Source organism: Sylvia atricapilla, chromosome 1, assembly GCF_009819655.1.
Source record: "Sylvia atricapilla isolate bSylAtr1 chromosome 1, bSylAtr1.pri, whole genome shotgun sequence".
Classification (NCBI taxonomy): Eukaryota; Metazoa; Chordata; class Aves; order Passeriformes; family Sylviidae; genus Sylvia; species Sylvia atricapilla.
In genome coordinates, this window is record NC_089140.1 from 149,291,643 (window position 1) to 149,308,173 (window position 16,531).

Consider the following 16,531-nt stretch of genomic DNA (forward strand, 5'->3'; position numbering starts at 1 on the left):
TATTCTGCCTTTTGAAACTCCCTATGCAATAGGCTGACAGCAGCAACCACGGTGGGTTAAGTAACACTTCTGGAAAATGGAATTAAGGAAATAAGTGGCAGGCCTCTTAAAGGATTTCATCACCCAGCTCTCCCATTTTCTGTCTCTGCTCAATTATTGCTTCTCAACCTCCTACAACTGTCCTCCCCTTCTCATATTTGGCAACTGTGGGACTCGTTAGTGTTTCATTAAGCTCTGCTGCTGCACGGCTGTTCTGCCAAAGTTGTAGAAAGGTTTATGTGGCTTTCCTGACAATTTCTGGTTTATAACCCAGTTTTATGGTGCTGTGTCAGGAAAGAGAAGCGTATGCTAAGAGAAGCGAGCCAAAGGTATGTGTGGAAGGGGGAGAGGGGAAGCAAAAGCCTGGGAACAGCTGAGGTTTGAGGCATGAGAGAGAGAACACATGGGCTGATCTGCAGGCAGGCAAATGTGATTTTCCTTTTAGCACGATCACAAATGCTGTCAAGCATAGTTTTTAAAGCTTCCATTATTTATTTTAAAGTTTCTAACCCTCCTACTAGCCTACTTCCACAGAGGTAACCTATGATAATTCAGGTAGAACACTGTTTCTAGCTTACTGCCTTTATAGCAATCCAGTCTCCTACTTCCTTATCCAATATTGACACATATGTTTATTATTTGATTTATTTGCTATTCCTGCTGCTGCTGCTGCAGAGGAATCAAAAGTAATGCATATGATCTGCACTATTCAAGGAAAGGCCAAAAAATCAACTGCTGTTGGAGATTTTTATTTCTTTTTACTGTAGCCAATGAGCAATTCCTACAGGTTCCACTGAATTATATCCTTATCAAACTCATGGTATTTATTTTTGCCAGGGTACAGTGTAAAGTGCCAGCTTTACTTAAGACAGAAGCTGAACCTTTTATGCTCAAACACTGAGAATGCCAAACAAGCTTTCCCCATGCTGCAGCAGGAAAATAACCAGCAGAGAGAGCAAGGAAGCACAACATTGCCAAAGGCTCCCATCTACTGCTGAAGGTGATTTGCACAAGTTTTCTAGATTATCTGTGCCATCCTTTTAGGCTCTTGGGAAACTTGTTTCTAACTTTTCTTGCTCTCTCACTTATTAACCAATATCTAGAAATATATCACTTTGACACTAATAAGAAAGTCACATCACAGTGTTTAACAAGCTGAAATGGAATACAGATTAAATCTGATGCAATTTCCAGTGTGCTGAGCCAGCACTAATAAAAAAATTTCTTTTTAACCACCACTGCAGAGCAGTTTTAAGGGTATAACAGAGGTGTTTACATCAAGCAAAAAACTGAAAACTTTCTTCAATGCTCCAGAAAAACACAGGCTGTGTTCTGTATCATAGAACAACTGAAGGCTGACTTCACAATGTCAGGCTATTTATTCCCAGCCTGTGTTCTGTTGCTGGCCAGTTAAGCAAGCTGCAGACACAGGACTCAGAGGTCACACACACAACATCAGCATCCATTTCCCTTCACTCCTAAGTGTCTAAATGTATGCAGGCCCATGTATGAATGCAGCCATCAATAAGCTGTTTCACCACACTGATCCTTCCCTCGCCCTTATGGGATGTAATTAAAAGGCATCAGCTGTACATGATGCCCCACTTGGGCTCGGCGCATTACGTAACGCTGCAGCACTTCCCGCTCCTCTGGCTGCAAGATTACACATCAATTACTGTGACATGTGTTGCCCGAAGAGATGCAGCATCCCAGTTTATCCAAAGCTCAATAGGGTTTTTCATCACTGTTTCTAGAATATTGACAAATTTATAAGCACAGGACTTTGGCTCGAATTCCTTGAAAATTCCCAAACCCGAGAGGTTCTTACACACACAAGAGAAAATCTTTCAGCAACCTGTTCCATTAATCAACAGTGGAGTTTTTGTTGCAGCGATTAACACATTAATACCCTGGAATATGACCATGTACTTACATGGCTGAGTCGAATCCCAACCAAAAATTCATGTTAACCCCTAGTTTTAACTCCAAGAAGAGTCAAGCCTGACATGTTAAGTCTGGGTATTTCATCCAGATTGAAGCAACTCTCCCACCTCCTAAAAAGGTCTGGTCAACAAACAGCTATTCACCCTAAGAACAAGATTTTAATTAAAATCATACTGGCTTAAGGGAGACCTATTCAATAGGGGCTGCCCAGCAGCACCATGAGGCAGCAGTAGGTGCAGCCTGTGCCTCCTTGCTCTGATGCTGTTCTGCTCCACAGGACAGGGAGTTTGTGCCCAAAGGAAGCTTTGAGTAGCATTCCACACTGCTCTACCCAGACCTCAAGGGTAGGTGAAAGCCTGATTGACATAACTAAGCAAGGGCAAGATGAACAGCAGGGCTAGGAGATCCCAAATGTTCTGGGACTTGCTCATGGCCAAGACTTCTAAACCACCACTGTAGGAAACACTGGGCTAGAAGGCATGACCAAGATATTAATTCCTATTCACTGCAGCAGAAGTTTCCCTCGATGTGTCTGTTCCATCCCACCAACTCCCAAACCCTAGGGAATCATAAAGGATCTGGTTCACTCTGCCAAACAAATGACTGGCATATACATAGTCCAGTATGGCATCTGCTCAGTGTATCCAGGAACAGAACTTGAAAAAGGAAGGCAAGCAGACCTGAGGGTAGCCAAAAAAGTATTTTGTTGAGCAGGCAGCCAGACAGAATCCGGTCAGCACAATATTTGCGCCCTTGAATTGCAAGCAGCAAAGAAAACAGTTCATTTCCAGCCTCAAGAGTAAAATGCAAGGAGCTTGTCTCTGCACATTGATAAAAACCATTCTTTCCTTCTCCAGTTTTTAGACTTGCCTACATGCTTGGAAGTCACATGAAAACAGTGACTTAAGGAGGTGTTTTTTGGCCTGTGTACCCCTGCAGACACCATCTGAGAAGCTTTTTCTTCCTGGGGATTAGTGACCAGACAGTTGATCTTTACATTTCAGCTGGGATCACATTTTCATAGTCCTTTTAAGGGTCAGAAGGTGGTGCAGGCAGCTCCTCCTATAATTACCCTGGTTGACCCAACAGAAAAATAACTTGATAGCTAATAAATGTTATAGCTACCCAATATACACTTCCTGTTACAAATGCCATTTTCCCCTCAAACTGCCAGAAAAGAAAAAAGCTGAACTGATCCTACCTACATTCCTTAGGCTATTGACATCATGCAGTCTCAAAGTGCTTTACTTCCCTTTTCAATACTCAAAGCCTCCCAAAAAGGCACCATTCTCATGACAGGCTTACAAAAAGTGTATTGTTAATTGTTACCATGCTGAAAAAATCAACCTTCTGGACTTTCTAAAGGCTTTTGGACCACAGGTTTGTTTATGATAGGAATAAACACTCTGCCTGGGATCATTTTGGTCACAAATGTGCTGCTGGGAAACTCTACCAGAAAGTCAGCAGAGAGTGGTAACATAGCATTGGCTTTTAAATTATTTGCTGTTTTAAAAGTGTTGCTGAATTATATGAATGAATATATAAAGAAACGCGCTGATTCTTCTAACTCATTATTCATTGTCTGCTTTAAAAAAAAAGTCCCAAACAGGCGAATTTTGCAAATAACCTATCTTAAGCCCCTAAAGAGAAACTGCTTTCCCCTACACAGTTGCCTTTATTGAGGTTAATTCCTCATGTGGCTACATCAAGCGGAACAGAAATCCTATTAATGCTTTCCTCGTTTGCTGCAACAAATGAACAGCATGTTGGAGTTTGCAGGCACAGTTTTCCATGTACATTGCTCCAGGATAAACACTGCAGTTCACCAGAGGTTGTTAACAATCTCTAGATATAAGAATGAGGGCTGTCAGGGAGAGAGTTTTAATCAAGAGGATTTTTCCCTGCCAAAAAATGTGGGTTTTCTCTGTAGCTATTCATGCCACCAACCACCTGCCTTGTGGTAAAGCATTATAGAAAACCATCCTCTTAGATGAAATTTTGGGGCTGATTAAAGACAGTGTTGGTGGTTATGGAACCTGCCTCAAACTTTCAAACTTTCCTAACTTGCATGTTTTGGCCTGTACAGTAACTTACATGAAACACATTCTATACATGTACAGGGGAGATTTAGAAGTAGAGCTGCTTTCACATTGAAGTCTTCTAAGTTCTAATTAATAAAACCCTTGATCGTAGTATTTTGAGTTTGTAGGGTCATACTACAGAGTTGCTCTCATAGGAAATTTTAGTAACTAGAGCAGAGTCTCAGGCATCACTCCAAATAACTCACCCACTGTGTCTCAGAGATGTGGTTCCCCTGCCCTCACTCAGCTGTTTAAAAATTATAAAACTGCATTTGTACATGGAGGAAAATGAGATCCATGGAGTCTCTTTGCACCAAATAACAGGAATTGATAGTCTGCAATAAAATGTAATACTACAAGATGAGTAAGACTTCTTATTGCAGATCCTTTACTTACATGTATTACAGTGCCCAGTCAGTGAAACTACACGTGGAAGAATAAGTTTACCAATAAAATCTGAAGTTAAACCAGAGCACAACCAGCACAAAAGACAGCAAACATTTCCCTTCCAAATGTGCAAATTATGGGAGTTAGACCCCACTGGGGAGAAAGCAGAACAGAACTCTATTTCAACAACTAGACAAGTATTTTTATTATATTGTGAAAACCAGTTTTATATCACTCTGCATTTAATTTTTTCTTGCCATTTAAACTTACAAAAGAATGGAACAAGTTATATATTATATATACATGTATATTTTATTATATATGTTAAATATATGTTATTTACACATGTATACAAATTATACCTATGTTATAGGTGTAGCCACACAGCATTATTCAGTCATCCAACAAAGAACCTGAATAATCTTTAAGATTCAAACCTAAATAATTTGCAAGATATGGCAATCCTTTCATATCTGACAAAGTTGTACCAAACTCCTCTCCTGAAGGTTACAGCTTAAAAACATTTGAAAACTTATTTTAAACACATTTGCCACATCAACAGGGTAGGAATACACAGTGCAGAAAAATAACCTTCCTCTCCAATTATCTTCATAACCTCTGGCACACGCTGACTGCTCTCCAGACTGATGGAGTCCCTGGCACAAAATTTATAATGCATGACTTTGTCTACCTCAGAGAAGGGGGAGCACTTGGTAGGATATTGATTAATTAAATTACAGAGAAAGAACCACCCTCAGTCTTTTAACTGATTACCTAATCTTATTTTCTCATGCCAACCTCAGATATCCTGAAGGCTCCCCCATGCACTTCCTTGAGCTTCTCCACTGTTACACAGCAAGATCACATTGGGGGCACCCAGCAAGTCACTGAGGAAGGGGAGTCAACACTGCTGCTCACCACAGGCCTAGCCATGACCTCTGAGAGATCAGCCAGTTTGGGCTTGAAAACTGTGTTTCTGGCATAGTTCTGCTGCTTGTAATGGAAAGGAAAGGATTTAAGTTCTGTTTGGATTTCATACAGATGACAAAGTTTTCTTCTGCTGTTATTTAAGGTCAGTATTAAGTAAGCATTATTTGCTTTGTGTTAGAGGATAGGTTTAGATTGGATATTAGGAAGAAATTCTACCCTGTGTGGCCCTGGCACAGGATGCCTTGAGGAGCTGTGGCTGCCCCATTCCTGGAAATGCTGAAGGTCAGGTTGGATGGAACTCTGAGCACTTTGTGCTAGTGGAAGTTTCCCTGCCCGTGGCAGGGGGTGGGACTGGATGGTCTTGACAGTTCCTTGCAGCCCGAGCCATTCTTCAGATTCTATGTTATAAAGGCATTAATATCAGCAATACCCAAAACATTTTTGTTACAACAGCACACGTAGTGCAGAACCACTACAGAGGTGAACTGACACCAAAGTCTAGCAGCCAGAAATTTATTTCTTTAAAGTTTTGCATTATAATGACTTAAGGGAAAAAAAAAAAGAGCAAAGCACAGTGCATCTGTTCTTTTCTGCTGCAGCTTGGAAGAAAACAGCAGATCAGATATTTCGGTGATGTGCAATTGTTGCATAAATTGTTTAAATTGCAGCTGAGTACGATAAACAATCATTTTGAAGTCACCTGATGCAGTCCATGTAAGACAGCAGGTATGCCTGTAATGACTCTTCCTTGCCAGAAAATGTCTGGCTTGGTAGAACACTGACTCTGACTTTCCAAATCAGGCAAAGAAAACAAAATGAATACAACTGTCTCCACTACAACTAATTAATCCCAGTAAACAATCATTTATCTGAATACTCGAGTCATTTTGGTTTTAACTCATGAAGATTCTTCCCAGAGTGCCCAAGTTTAATATTAATTTTAGAATATGTAATTTAATATTTATTTTTCTGCCACCTACACGAACTCTTAAGGGCATGAACTTGATCTCTGTTCTTTAAAGAAATACTTTACTTTTTAGAAGTGTCCAGATATAACATTTGTAAGAGGTATTAAAACACTCCCAGATCAAGAGCTCATTTAAAGCAGGATATTTTTGGAATTTGCAGATTATCCTGGGGGAGGGGGGGTAAGCTCAATTCTGATAGACCGAATTATTGAAAGACCATTGTTTACAGAGCAGCACAACTGATAAAAGCACGAAATTTGTGTTTCTATATAGCCAATACAGAGAACACATAGAAAATGATTCAACTCAGTTTACCACTTCAGCCAGAAAGAATACACACTGGGATTCAGGGGAGGACAGAAATTCAAGGTGAAGATGATCTGAGCAGAAGTTATACAAAACTTACTTTTATTATGCCAGTAATTGCACTGCCTCATGATGGGACACTTGCCATAGACAAAGCTGATACCAAGGACAGAACCAGGCTACTGTAGGGACTGAGCCTTTCTGTTGATCCTTCCCCGTATCAGCACCTCCAAGAGGAAAAATATTCTTGCCCTGGAAGTGTGCTAAGACATTTTGGAGCTGTGTGGAAGTTCTCCCCTCACATGGAGGACTCTCAAAAGCCTGGAAAGATGGCACCTAACTTTGCTGTAGAAAACTGCTGTAGACCAGCAGTCACCATTCCCTAAAAATAATAGAAACTCAGATTCGAATTCTTTAGTTTACATGCTCTGCATCTACTACACTGCAAAAAATTCACCTGGAGGCTCCAACTCAAGATCACCAAATGTTAACAGAGTAGGGTTCATCTACTTTTGGAAAAATCTGCATCTGTGCTGCCCTGTACCCAGCCACTCAAGACGTCAGGGAGAGGAAGATGTTTATGGAGTTACATGAGCTACAGGAGATTTATCCAAACCAATGCAGACATAATCCATAACATGGATTTTCCCTATTTAGTTAAATGGACTTGTATTAAACATTATCAAACTAAATCAGTAGCACAAAACATTTCCAATCATTTCTTGCAAAACAGCCTGCAGGAAGTATATCTGAAACCTCCTCAACTGTTGTTTGGTGAGAAGAGGATGATTAAATGGGGTCCCAGAGGGGCATCACAACAGTAAGACTCTTGCAACAAGCACACAGGAGACTGAGGGGAACAAAGCTCAAGGGGCTGCTGCTCTGACAATTCTATATTAAAACATTACATGAGTTGGCCTGCTGACACTCTTTTAATTTCCAAAGTGGCTTTAAATCTATTTTCTTGAAAAGTAAGCCTCCTGTTCACTAACAAGTTCCCAGCTATCCCCTGTTCATAACCTTTCTCACAGTCCACATTCCACAGAAACCCACTGAAGTAAGCTGTGGGGTAGCCGGTTCCAGTGCCGGGCATGCAAATCTCAGTTCTGCATTTACAAGTCTCTGCCACTAGAACCCCGCCCAAGAGCTGAAAGGTTTTTTTACAATAAAGGACAGGCATTTGCCTGCTGGAAAATTGCCCTGGTGGCAATTACCTTCTAATAAGGAGCATGGAAGCACAATCCTGTTTCATCTGTTATTGCTATGGCTAAGTTACCTCCCGGTCAGAGCTGAGGGTCAAACTCAAATTCTGAGCAGAAAACCTCACACATGTACATTCAAGGCTTCTCCTGACATCCTGTTCCAGATAAGGGTGTTTGGAGAGAAGTATAAAGAGATATTGGGCATATGGGTGGAAAGCAGATTAAGAGGAAGAGTTTAGGCTAAGAAAGATGTTGCATAAATGTGTGTTTAACACCACTCAATTTTAGCCATTTCCAGGAGGCGAAAGTCTGTCCCTACCTCTACTCACATGCCATCTTAGTAAAAATCCAGGGATCCCGCATTTCCTTTATTCCCATCTTTGCTCATTTCTACTCTAGAACTGCCCTTGAAAGCAGCAGAAAGGCTTGCCTTGAGTCTCACAACAAGGTGGGTCTGGTTTGTGTGAGAGGAAAGAATTTCAAGTCAATTTGGTGACCGAATGATAACAGAGATGTAAAAACCCTGTCTACAATAGACTGAAAAAAGAATTTAATGCTACTGGCTGATATGAAAATTAAAATTTAAAAAAATGCTTAAATTTAGTATGGTCCCACACCCAGTTCCCCACCATTAGCTTCTCACAGTGATTAGTCCTTATTTCTGTGCTTTACTAGAACTTTGGGCAGAAGAAAAGGAATTTGGCAAAGAAGGGGAACAGAGATCTCAAAGCACACCTAAGTCATGCCAAACAGTTTAGCCTCTCTTAATCCTTGGCTACTCCAGATAAAAGGTAGGCAGCATGCTGGACAGGAAATATTTACAGGTAGGAAGAAGCACTATCTAAGGATAGAGATGTACATTTTCTTCTTAGAGAGTGATTATTTTTTGAGGCTTCAAGGTTTTCTGACAAATCACAGACTAAAATGTCTATTGCTGCAGAAACAAAATTTGAAGAACAGAGGTGACAATGAAATCAAAAATTGCTTTTAAACCTCCATTCTTTGCTGACAGTCTGTATTTTTACATGGTTTGCTTTACCCTCCACTCTGCTGTTTCTATCAGCCCACAGTTTTCAGACCTGTTCATATTTCTTGTGTCATATACTGGTCGCTTGCTCTAACCTCAGACCACACAAACTTTTAAAATGAAAACTTCTGAGGATTCAAAGTGTTCACTCAACAGCTTTTACTGTGAACACTCTTTATGCTAGGGGAAAAAAAAACCCAAACCACATTAACATTCCCACAGTACACAATTAAAAGCTCAGGGAATTCTGTTAAAAATTTGGAATGGGAAAAAGCAGCATCATAGTAAGAGCACTTCTCTTACTTGAGAAGTAGCTTCTCCAGCAAGCCTTATTCAGCCAAAAAAAAAAAAAAAAAAAAAAAAAAAAGGAACAGGAACAAAAATTTACCTACTGGTAAGTACTAATAGGAAACATATTTCATTCTATGAGAGAAGCCTCTGAAGCCCATTGGCAACCAACTTTCCTCTCCTAGAAAGCCTTTTCATCCAAACTCAGTCTGCAGGACCCTAGAGCCAGCAGGAATCTTCACATTATCCAGCTGAAAATCTGCCATGTGTTATCAGTGGTGCCTCTGAAGGCCAGATTCAGTGTTACTTAAAGAAAAACAGAACACTGATATAAAAAATGCTGTAAGGAACAGCTATTGCACAATTGCCAAACCACATGGCATTTGCCTTCATATGGAAATAAAGCACATGCTCTGAACTGCCCCCAGGATTAAAAATCTTAACAGTTCCACAACATCTTTCTTTTAAAAGGGTTTTAAATATATCTTTAACCCAACCTTCCACTAAGGGCTATCTGTGTTCAAAATCTGTGCTGCTATTTCTTCGAGGTCAAAAGATATTTTATATAAGAGCGATACATGATATGAAAGCCTGAATTGTTAGTTCAAAAAAAAAAAGAACAGTAAAATTAGTCTTACACAACCCCTCAGTCAGCATAAAATTAGTCAATAAGTAAAAAAAGATGGATGAGGAGGTTTTATAGAGCAATTAATATGTGCCTCAGGCACAGTATTTGCAGTCTTGTACATTCTACCACATGAGATGTGAATACAAACTTTGTATCATCTTACAGACTAACTCTAAAGCCAACAAGGCTGAAAAAGGATTTAATTGTTTATTATTCCAGGCTTTCTGGATCCACTGTATATTCAGTTCTTGCCCTCAGGTTAGCTGTGTTACAGTCCTCTCATAGGACAGGTCAGCTCTCAAGCCATCAATTCTTCCACAGAAAAATTCAGATCCTTCAGTTCACTCTCAGCATCAAATGCAGCCATGCCTGGGAGCATGGACGCAGCTGGATTGAAGAGGAATTTAACTTTGGTAATCAAAGGACAGGTTATAGCAACTCAGTTTCTTTGTGGTAAGACAAAGTAAGGTAGGACACAGCTGAAATGGAAGATGCAGCTTTGCAGAAAGGCAGTTAAAAATACATAACCTTAATGTTAAAAATACATAACCTTAATGTAACCTCTGGCAGAGATGAGGAATAAACTGAACTACTTGAGTTAAGCTGAAATACTCAGTGCTGCTTTGTGTTGAAGAGCTTCCTTCATCTGCAAGAGGCTTTCCAGCCACTCAGCTCTTTTTTCACTTAAATTATAGGCAGCCTCTAACAGCCCATCCAACCCTTTGCTCCCTTCTTCCCCAAGAGATCTTTCAGGATTTTAGATTTCCTTTGATCTCAGGCTTAGCCTTAGGAAGGATATCTGCTTCCACACTGAATTGAGTCAGCAATTGATACCTTAATTCCTTTGAAGAAACAGACCTAGAAGCCAATTCATCTGTAATATTTCATGCTTGGTTTCTAAATACATCTCCATAATCTCCCTTTACCTACAAGCATTCTTCTCAGGCAGGTATCAACACTACTTTTCAATGGGGAGATCACTACTGCAAAGTAAAAGAGTTCACTGTGGAATATTGAATCTCTTCTGCATAATGAGTTCTCAGCTACCACAGAGATTTTTCAGAATCAGCAGTTTGAATTATTGCTTAACACACTTTTTCCATACTGGCAATTTCACATGAACTAGATTTCAAGACCTTTTATGCACAGTGTGCTAAGCTTTAGGCTGATGAATTTTAAATGTTAGATTTTTTTAAATGAGATATTATATCTAAATGCTTTAGCTATAAAATAACAGTCCAAACCCCTGAACAGCTTTCCTACATATATGAGACTAGAGCACCTAGAGCCTTTTGATGATTTGAAAGGATCTAATGAGAGAAATAATTTCCAAACAAAAATAATCTATAGTATTCTGCTCTGTGTAGCTCAGCCTTTCTTTTTAGTAAAATCTAATAATTACCAGTAAAATATTCAATTCCCAGAAATTCTGTTCTTCAGTGTAATTGCCTAAAAACAACAGTAATGTTCAGGGTTAAGCTTAAAATGAGCAACTTCAATATTTAATGTTAGACTAGCCAATCTTTACTACAAGAACCCATTAACTCTCACAGTAAAACAAAATGATGCCATCACAGAGAGGCACTCAGATATGAAATGCATAAAACCCACAGCTATTCCTGCATCCCTAAATTTAAGTGGCATTATAAAGGTAAGCAGCACATGTAAGCTCATTTTCCTAATGTCTCCTTATGAAACTACGTAAATGTACACAGTCACTTTTAAAGAGCACCAGTGTAATATATTTAATTTATGCAGGGGAATGAGGAACAGCCTTGGCGCTGATAATCACTTCTGTGCCTATTAACAATTCATAAAAAACTCAATAGCATTGAAAGAGCCTTTGAAGCAACGGTAAATGCTTGACAAAGCTTTTATCATATTAAATATAAAACGTGAAATTTCATGTTTACAGCTACCACTACTCATTAGTTAGACAGTGAGTTCTTCATGCTGAAAGCAGCAGCCACCCCAAGCCACAAAATAGATTTTTTTTCTTCCATAGTCCTAACAGGTACATGGATCCCACCTTTCAGAAGAACTAAAATGGATTTACACCTTGTATTAAAACCAAAATTTTGTTTGAATAAAGGAGAAATAATCTGAAACTACCAAGTTATGTATTTATTAATGGTTCAAAGCGTTATTAACAGAAATAATGTATTGTGATCACTGAAACAAGTTTCTTCAAAAAACAGTTTCTGCAAGCTTACACCACGCCAGACTTTGGTTTCTCCTCCTCTTGCTTTTATTCAAGCAAAATCCCGTGCAAAATAATTTTATCATGTATCCAAATCTTCTGTGAACTTATGAAATGGGGATGATTTTAGAGACTTAATCCTTAGAAGCCAAGTTTAATGATGGAAGAAAATACACTGTCATTTATAAACAATAGCAGGGATTTTAATTCCCTCTCACAGATAAGCAGCATTAAGTGCCAGATGTTTCAGAAGACAAAGGCCTCATCCTGCTCCTATGAAATATGAAGTTTATGTGCAGGGGAAGCAAACAGCAGTGTTAATACTTAAGAATAACATGAATCACTCAGTTTCTCAAAACCCTTGGACTCATTAACATGTAAAACTTAAGTTCTGAAGACACTAAAAGCTTATTTTCTGATAAAATTTAATGCTGGCTGGGAGAAACTGCTTATTGAACAGGTCTCAAAAAGGTTAATGGAGATTTTTAGAGATTATAACTTCTGCTAGTGTCAACTAATATAATTTCATCTGGACTCCGTCTGGAATTCTCATATTTGGTGTTATTTTACATTGTTTGAATTCTCAACAAGTTCAACTCTTCATTTTGAATTCTTACGCTGCAGATACTAAGAAATTAAAGAGCAAGCCGGAATTAAATAAACCCATGTAATATATATTTGGCTAGTACTTGTTGCTAGGCTACTAAAGCTCAGTTATGACTACAAGGCTGTTACAGATTTGTAGCTGCATTTCTGACACAGCAATGTAACATCAATTATAGCAATAGAGACAATGATTAATGTCAGAAATCAGAACTTCTTTCAGCAGGGGTGCAGTAACCCGGGTGCTTCAGCACCTTTCCAATCCATATTATGCATTGAGTCAAACAACTTTCACTGATGCTTTCCAGTTCTCTTGTTAAGATTTCAGAACTTCAGGAAACTTAAACACAATGAGTTCAACCACCACTGAACTGGAAAGGGACCGTCTAAGTGACCATCTCCTTCAGCTGATAAAATCTCATGAGTTACAGAACAAGTAGGACAGGTTGGTCATCTGCCAAATCATAACTACACCTCTGATCCAGGGTACTCAAACTGCAAAGAAAGTCAAGTACTTGTATGCACAGAGCGTGTGACACCATATTAATGTGCCTAAGGTTTTCATGGTGGTATCTGATAAGAATCTCAGATTATTTCAGTGACCAAAGTTTTCCCAGGTACAGAAAAGCACAAGCACACACTGTAAAGTTTAAGTGTTAATATTAAACACACTCTGTGAAGAGTCATCTTTTTTTGGATGCCCAAAAGGCTTCTTGTTCTTCAGTGTATTATAAGTAAAATCGGTTGAGTCACCACACTTCCCCCAAGTGCCAATTCTCAAATATATTTTCTCGAGCCAATTTAATCTCACAGAAACTGATCTTTGCTTTTACCAAAACAAGAAGCAAAGGGAATATTACATCAGTTCTACGCTGTATTGCAACCCCCTCCAGTGTGGAATAAATATAGTTCATGCTGAGGCAGACAGATGTTGAGGTTCATAAAGGTAAACAGAACCATGTAAGAGGTAATCAACAAGGAGACCAGATAAGTCACCCATGAATAACTTAACCCTTCAGTGAATCCAACATTGTTTTTAGCCCTGCTGAGGGCACAGGAGCAGAGCAGAAAGATTTCAATTAGCTCCCAAAGCACTGACATGTGTAACTGCTACCTCCATTTCTTATATCTATGGCTTGGAACATCATTGCTGCATCCCGACAGACTTTGACATCACTTCGTCAATTTGCAGCTTTTCTAGGAGTGGGAGCCCTCTTCTTACCTTCCCCCAAATCCCAATGTTATTTTGATCACTGGGGTAAGGGAAGGAAGGGAAGAGGTATTTCTCAATTATCTGGAGGAAACAGCTAGAAAAGCTCACAAAAGAAATGTAAACTGGAAGACGGGTCAGTAATTAAGAGAATGGTTTATTTATACTGTCTGACCTTACCCTATAGTAAGGTAAAGTCAGCTTAGCCAGCCATACATTTTAATTATCCAAATGCCAGCACAAACAAAGCAAACAAAAACGTCACTTACAAAACCAGGGATCTTCTCCATGCAAAGCAGGATGCAAGTTTTTAAGTTTATGGTGGACAATTACTGAATCAATGCTGCCCGTACAAGGGACCAAAGTCTGCAATTCTCAACTTACCCAAAAGGGAAAACCTCAGAACAAATTATGAATGCTACAAACACCCCTAGATGAAGCTGCATGTGTTTTATTTAGGAAGTCGGTCAAAAAAGCTCTTTTTTTGGAGCTTTTTAGGATCTGTTTTAACTATACAAACAATAGATCCATGAAGAGCATCTGATGGGCTATGAAAATTAAAATTTTGAGGAAAACACAAAGGCTTAACTCATCAGCATCTCCCATGGCACTAACTGCACTGATTATTCACTCCATTCACTCAAAATAAACCAACGACCAATTTCATATGAAAACACATTTTTAGCTGCAGAAAGATTGCACGAAAGGACTTGTACATCACATGCTCATAAGTTGAATCTAAAATGCCTTTTTCTTATGTTAAACAAACAAAACCCTCCCATGAGTTTCATTCAAGATGCTAACCTGGAAATTTTTAAATAATGTTGTAAATAATATTCACTGAACATTATTATTTAGTTGGTTGAGTGCTTCTGTTTGGCCACAGCTGAGCAAGCTGTAAGGCACACTTGCACAGGTAAGCCAAAACAAACATAAAATATACAAATATATAGACAATTATACAGTGCACACACGTGGTTTGTTTACTCCCCCACTCAGTCTAGCATTTCCATTCCATGTTGTGTAATATTTTCTGATACATGATTGACAAATCTCGGTATTTGATAAAGGTAATATCAGATACTCTTAATAATGTAAACAGTTTATTTGAAACCTAATGACAATACTCACCATGAAATTTAACTCTGACTACTCCTGTTCTAAACCCCACCACTCCCCCCATTACCATCTAAGGCAATTGGTATCATAGTTTATTCATGTGTATTCACATGCAATAAATTGCAGATTAATCACACAAAACAAGACTCTCTAGTGGTTAGAAATAAATGTAGTAGTTCACTGGAAAAAACAATTTATTTAACTGTTTAGATATTCTGAAGTATTCTAACCTGAAGTATTTCTCCACAAATTTTAAAAAAATGCTTCACTGCAATCCTATATACCCCAATACTGTTCCTAGTTTCTAGAACACTTACCTAGAAGTATAGAATTTTAGAACTAAATCAGGTTACATTTTTTACGGAGGGAAGCAATATTAGAAGATGAATGCATGTAGAAGGTCTTCCCATTTAAACATGATCACACAGTTGAATCTGTGCTACAGACACTAAGGAAAAAAATCAAAATCATTTTTACCTTGTGTACCTTTAGTTGGCAGACGCATCTTCCCTCTTTGCCTGACTTAAATCAATGCAGAAATACATAGAAAGTTTCAACTCACAGAAATTATAATTACTTACCAATTTGTAACAATACAGGTGTTACCAAAGCTGTCTCCATGGCATAACAAAATTCCCTTCCAAACATTACTGCACCATGCATCACCCAGAGGCGTATTGGTATCCGGTCTATGGATCCTTCACTAATGGTCTCCTCCCTACTTTCATTCTCCTTGTTTTCTTGCTTCTGAAGCTGTGCCACAGGTAGATCTTGAACTTGCATAGATTCCGAGTCAGCATTCTGAGGAGCCATTTTCATTACCATAAAAAAAATATATATTTGTTATATCTCTATAAATAATACTACCATAACTCCACAAACAAGTTAGGGTGTCTTCTCTTTCAGCTTCTGTTCCTCAGGCAAGTAATGCTTATATTCCTCTTGTACAAACAGGTATCTTGCAACTTCTTGTATAGATACAAGACATTAAGAATGAAAAGCTATTTGGTAGGAATTTCAACATATGGCTTGCTGGTTTACTGTGAGTTAGAGTTAAAAATCCATAATTGCCATTCAGTTAATACCAGTTTCATAATTATTATTGAAGAAGTGCTGAAGTTGTTATTCGTGCTACACAGAGGTGGAAAGGCGACACAAAGAGGTGCTCCACTGTTAATCCCCATCGAGTGGCTGATTAATCTGCAACAAAAAAGCAAGCATTTAAAAATTTCAATAGGATTTTTCAGGATATTGTGTCCCCCCCTTAACCATATAACCTATTTCCTGCTTCATGCTTTCCATTGTCCTTGCCTAGCATAGGGTCCTTTATTCCACGTTCCCTCCTACCTCTGCACTTTCCATTGAAAAGCAGTTGTGCCTTGTATTTAAATGATGCTTTACTGTACTCCAGTTCCTCTGGTTTGTGGTCCTACACAAAGCCACAGAAGAATGTCAGGGTACTTGTCCAAGATCCTCAGAACACGGAGCACAAGACTAAATTCTGGGAAATTTAAAGCAGGTTGCATTTCAGAAACAGCATAGGATATTCTAGTTCTATGACAGGAAGATGATTCATCAATTACCATGGTCACACAGACA

At 38.9% G+C, this 16,531-nt stretch overlaps 1 protein-coding gene across 9 annotated transcripts in view; it reads right to left on the bottom strand.

Moving 5' to 3' along the window:
- The window catches only part of SLC45A4 (solute carrier family 45 member 4), a 63,897-nt gene that overhangs the window by 20,835 nt on the left and 26,531 nt on the right, over positions 1-16,531 (bottom strand). For 8 of the 9 annotated variants that reach the window (XM_066336748.1, XM_066336787.1, XM_066336763.1 and 5 more), the window contains one exon: positions 15,514-16,132. In XM_066336748.1, the coding sequence (XP_066192845.1) occupies positions 15,514-15,757 (244 nt within the window). In that variant the 5' untranslated portion in view covers positions 15,758-16,132. Of the gene's footprint in view, positions 1-15,513; positions 16,133-16,279; positions 16,434-16,531 lie in introns of all 9 variants that reach the window. The other variant, XM_066336803.1, reaches the window with a different exon arrangement.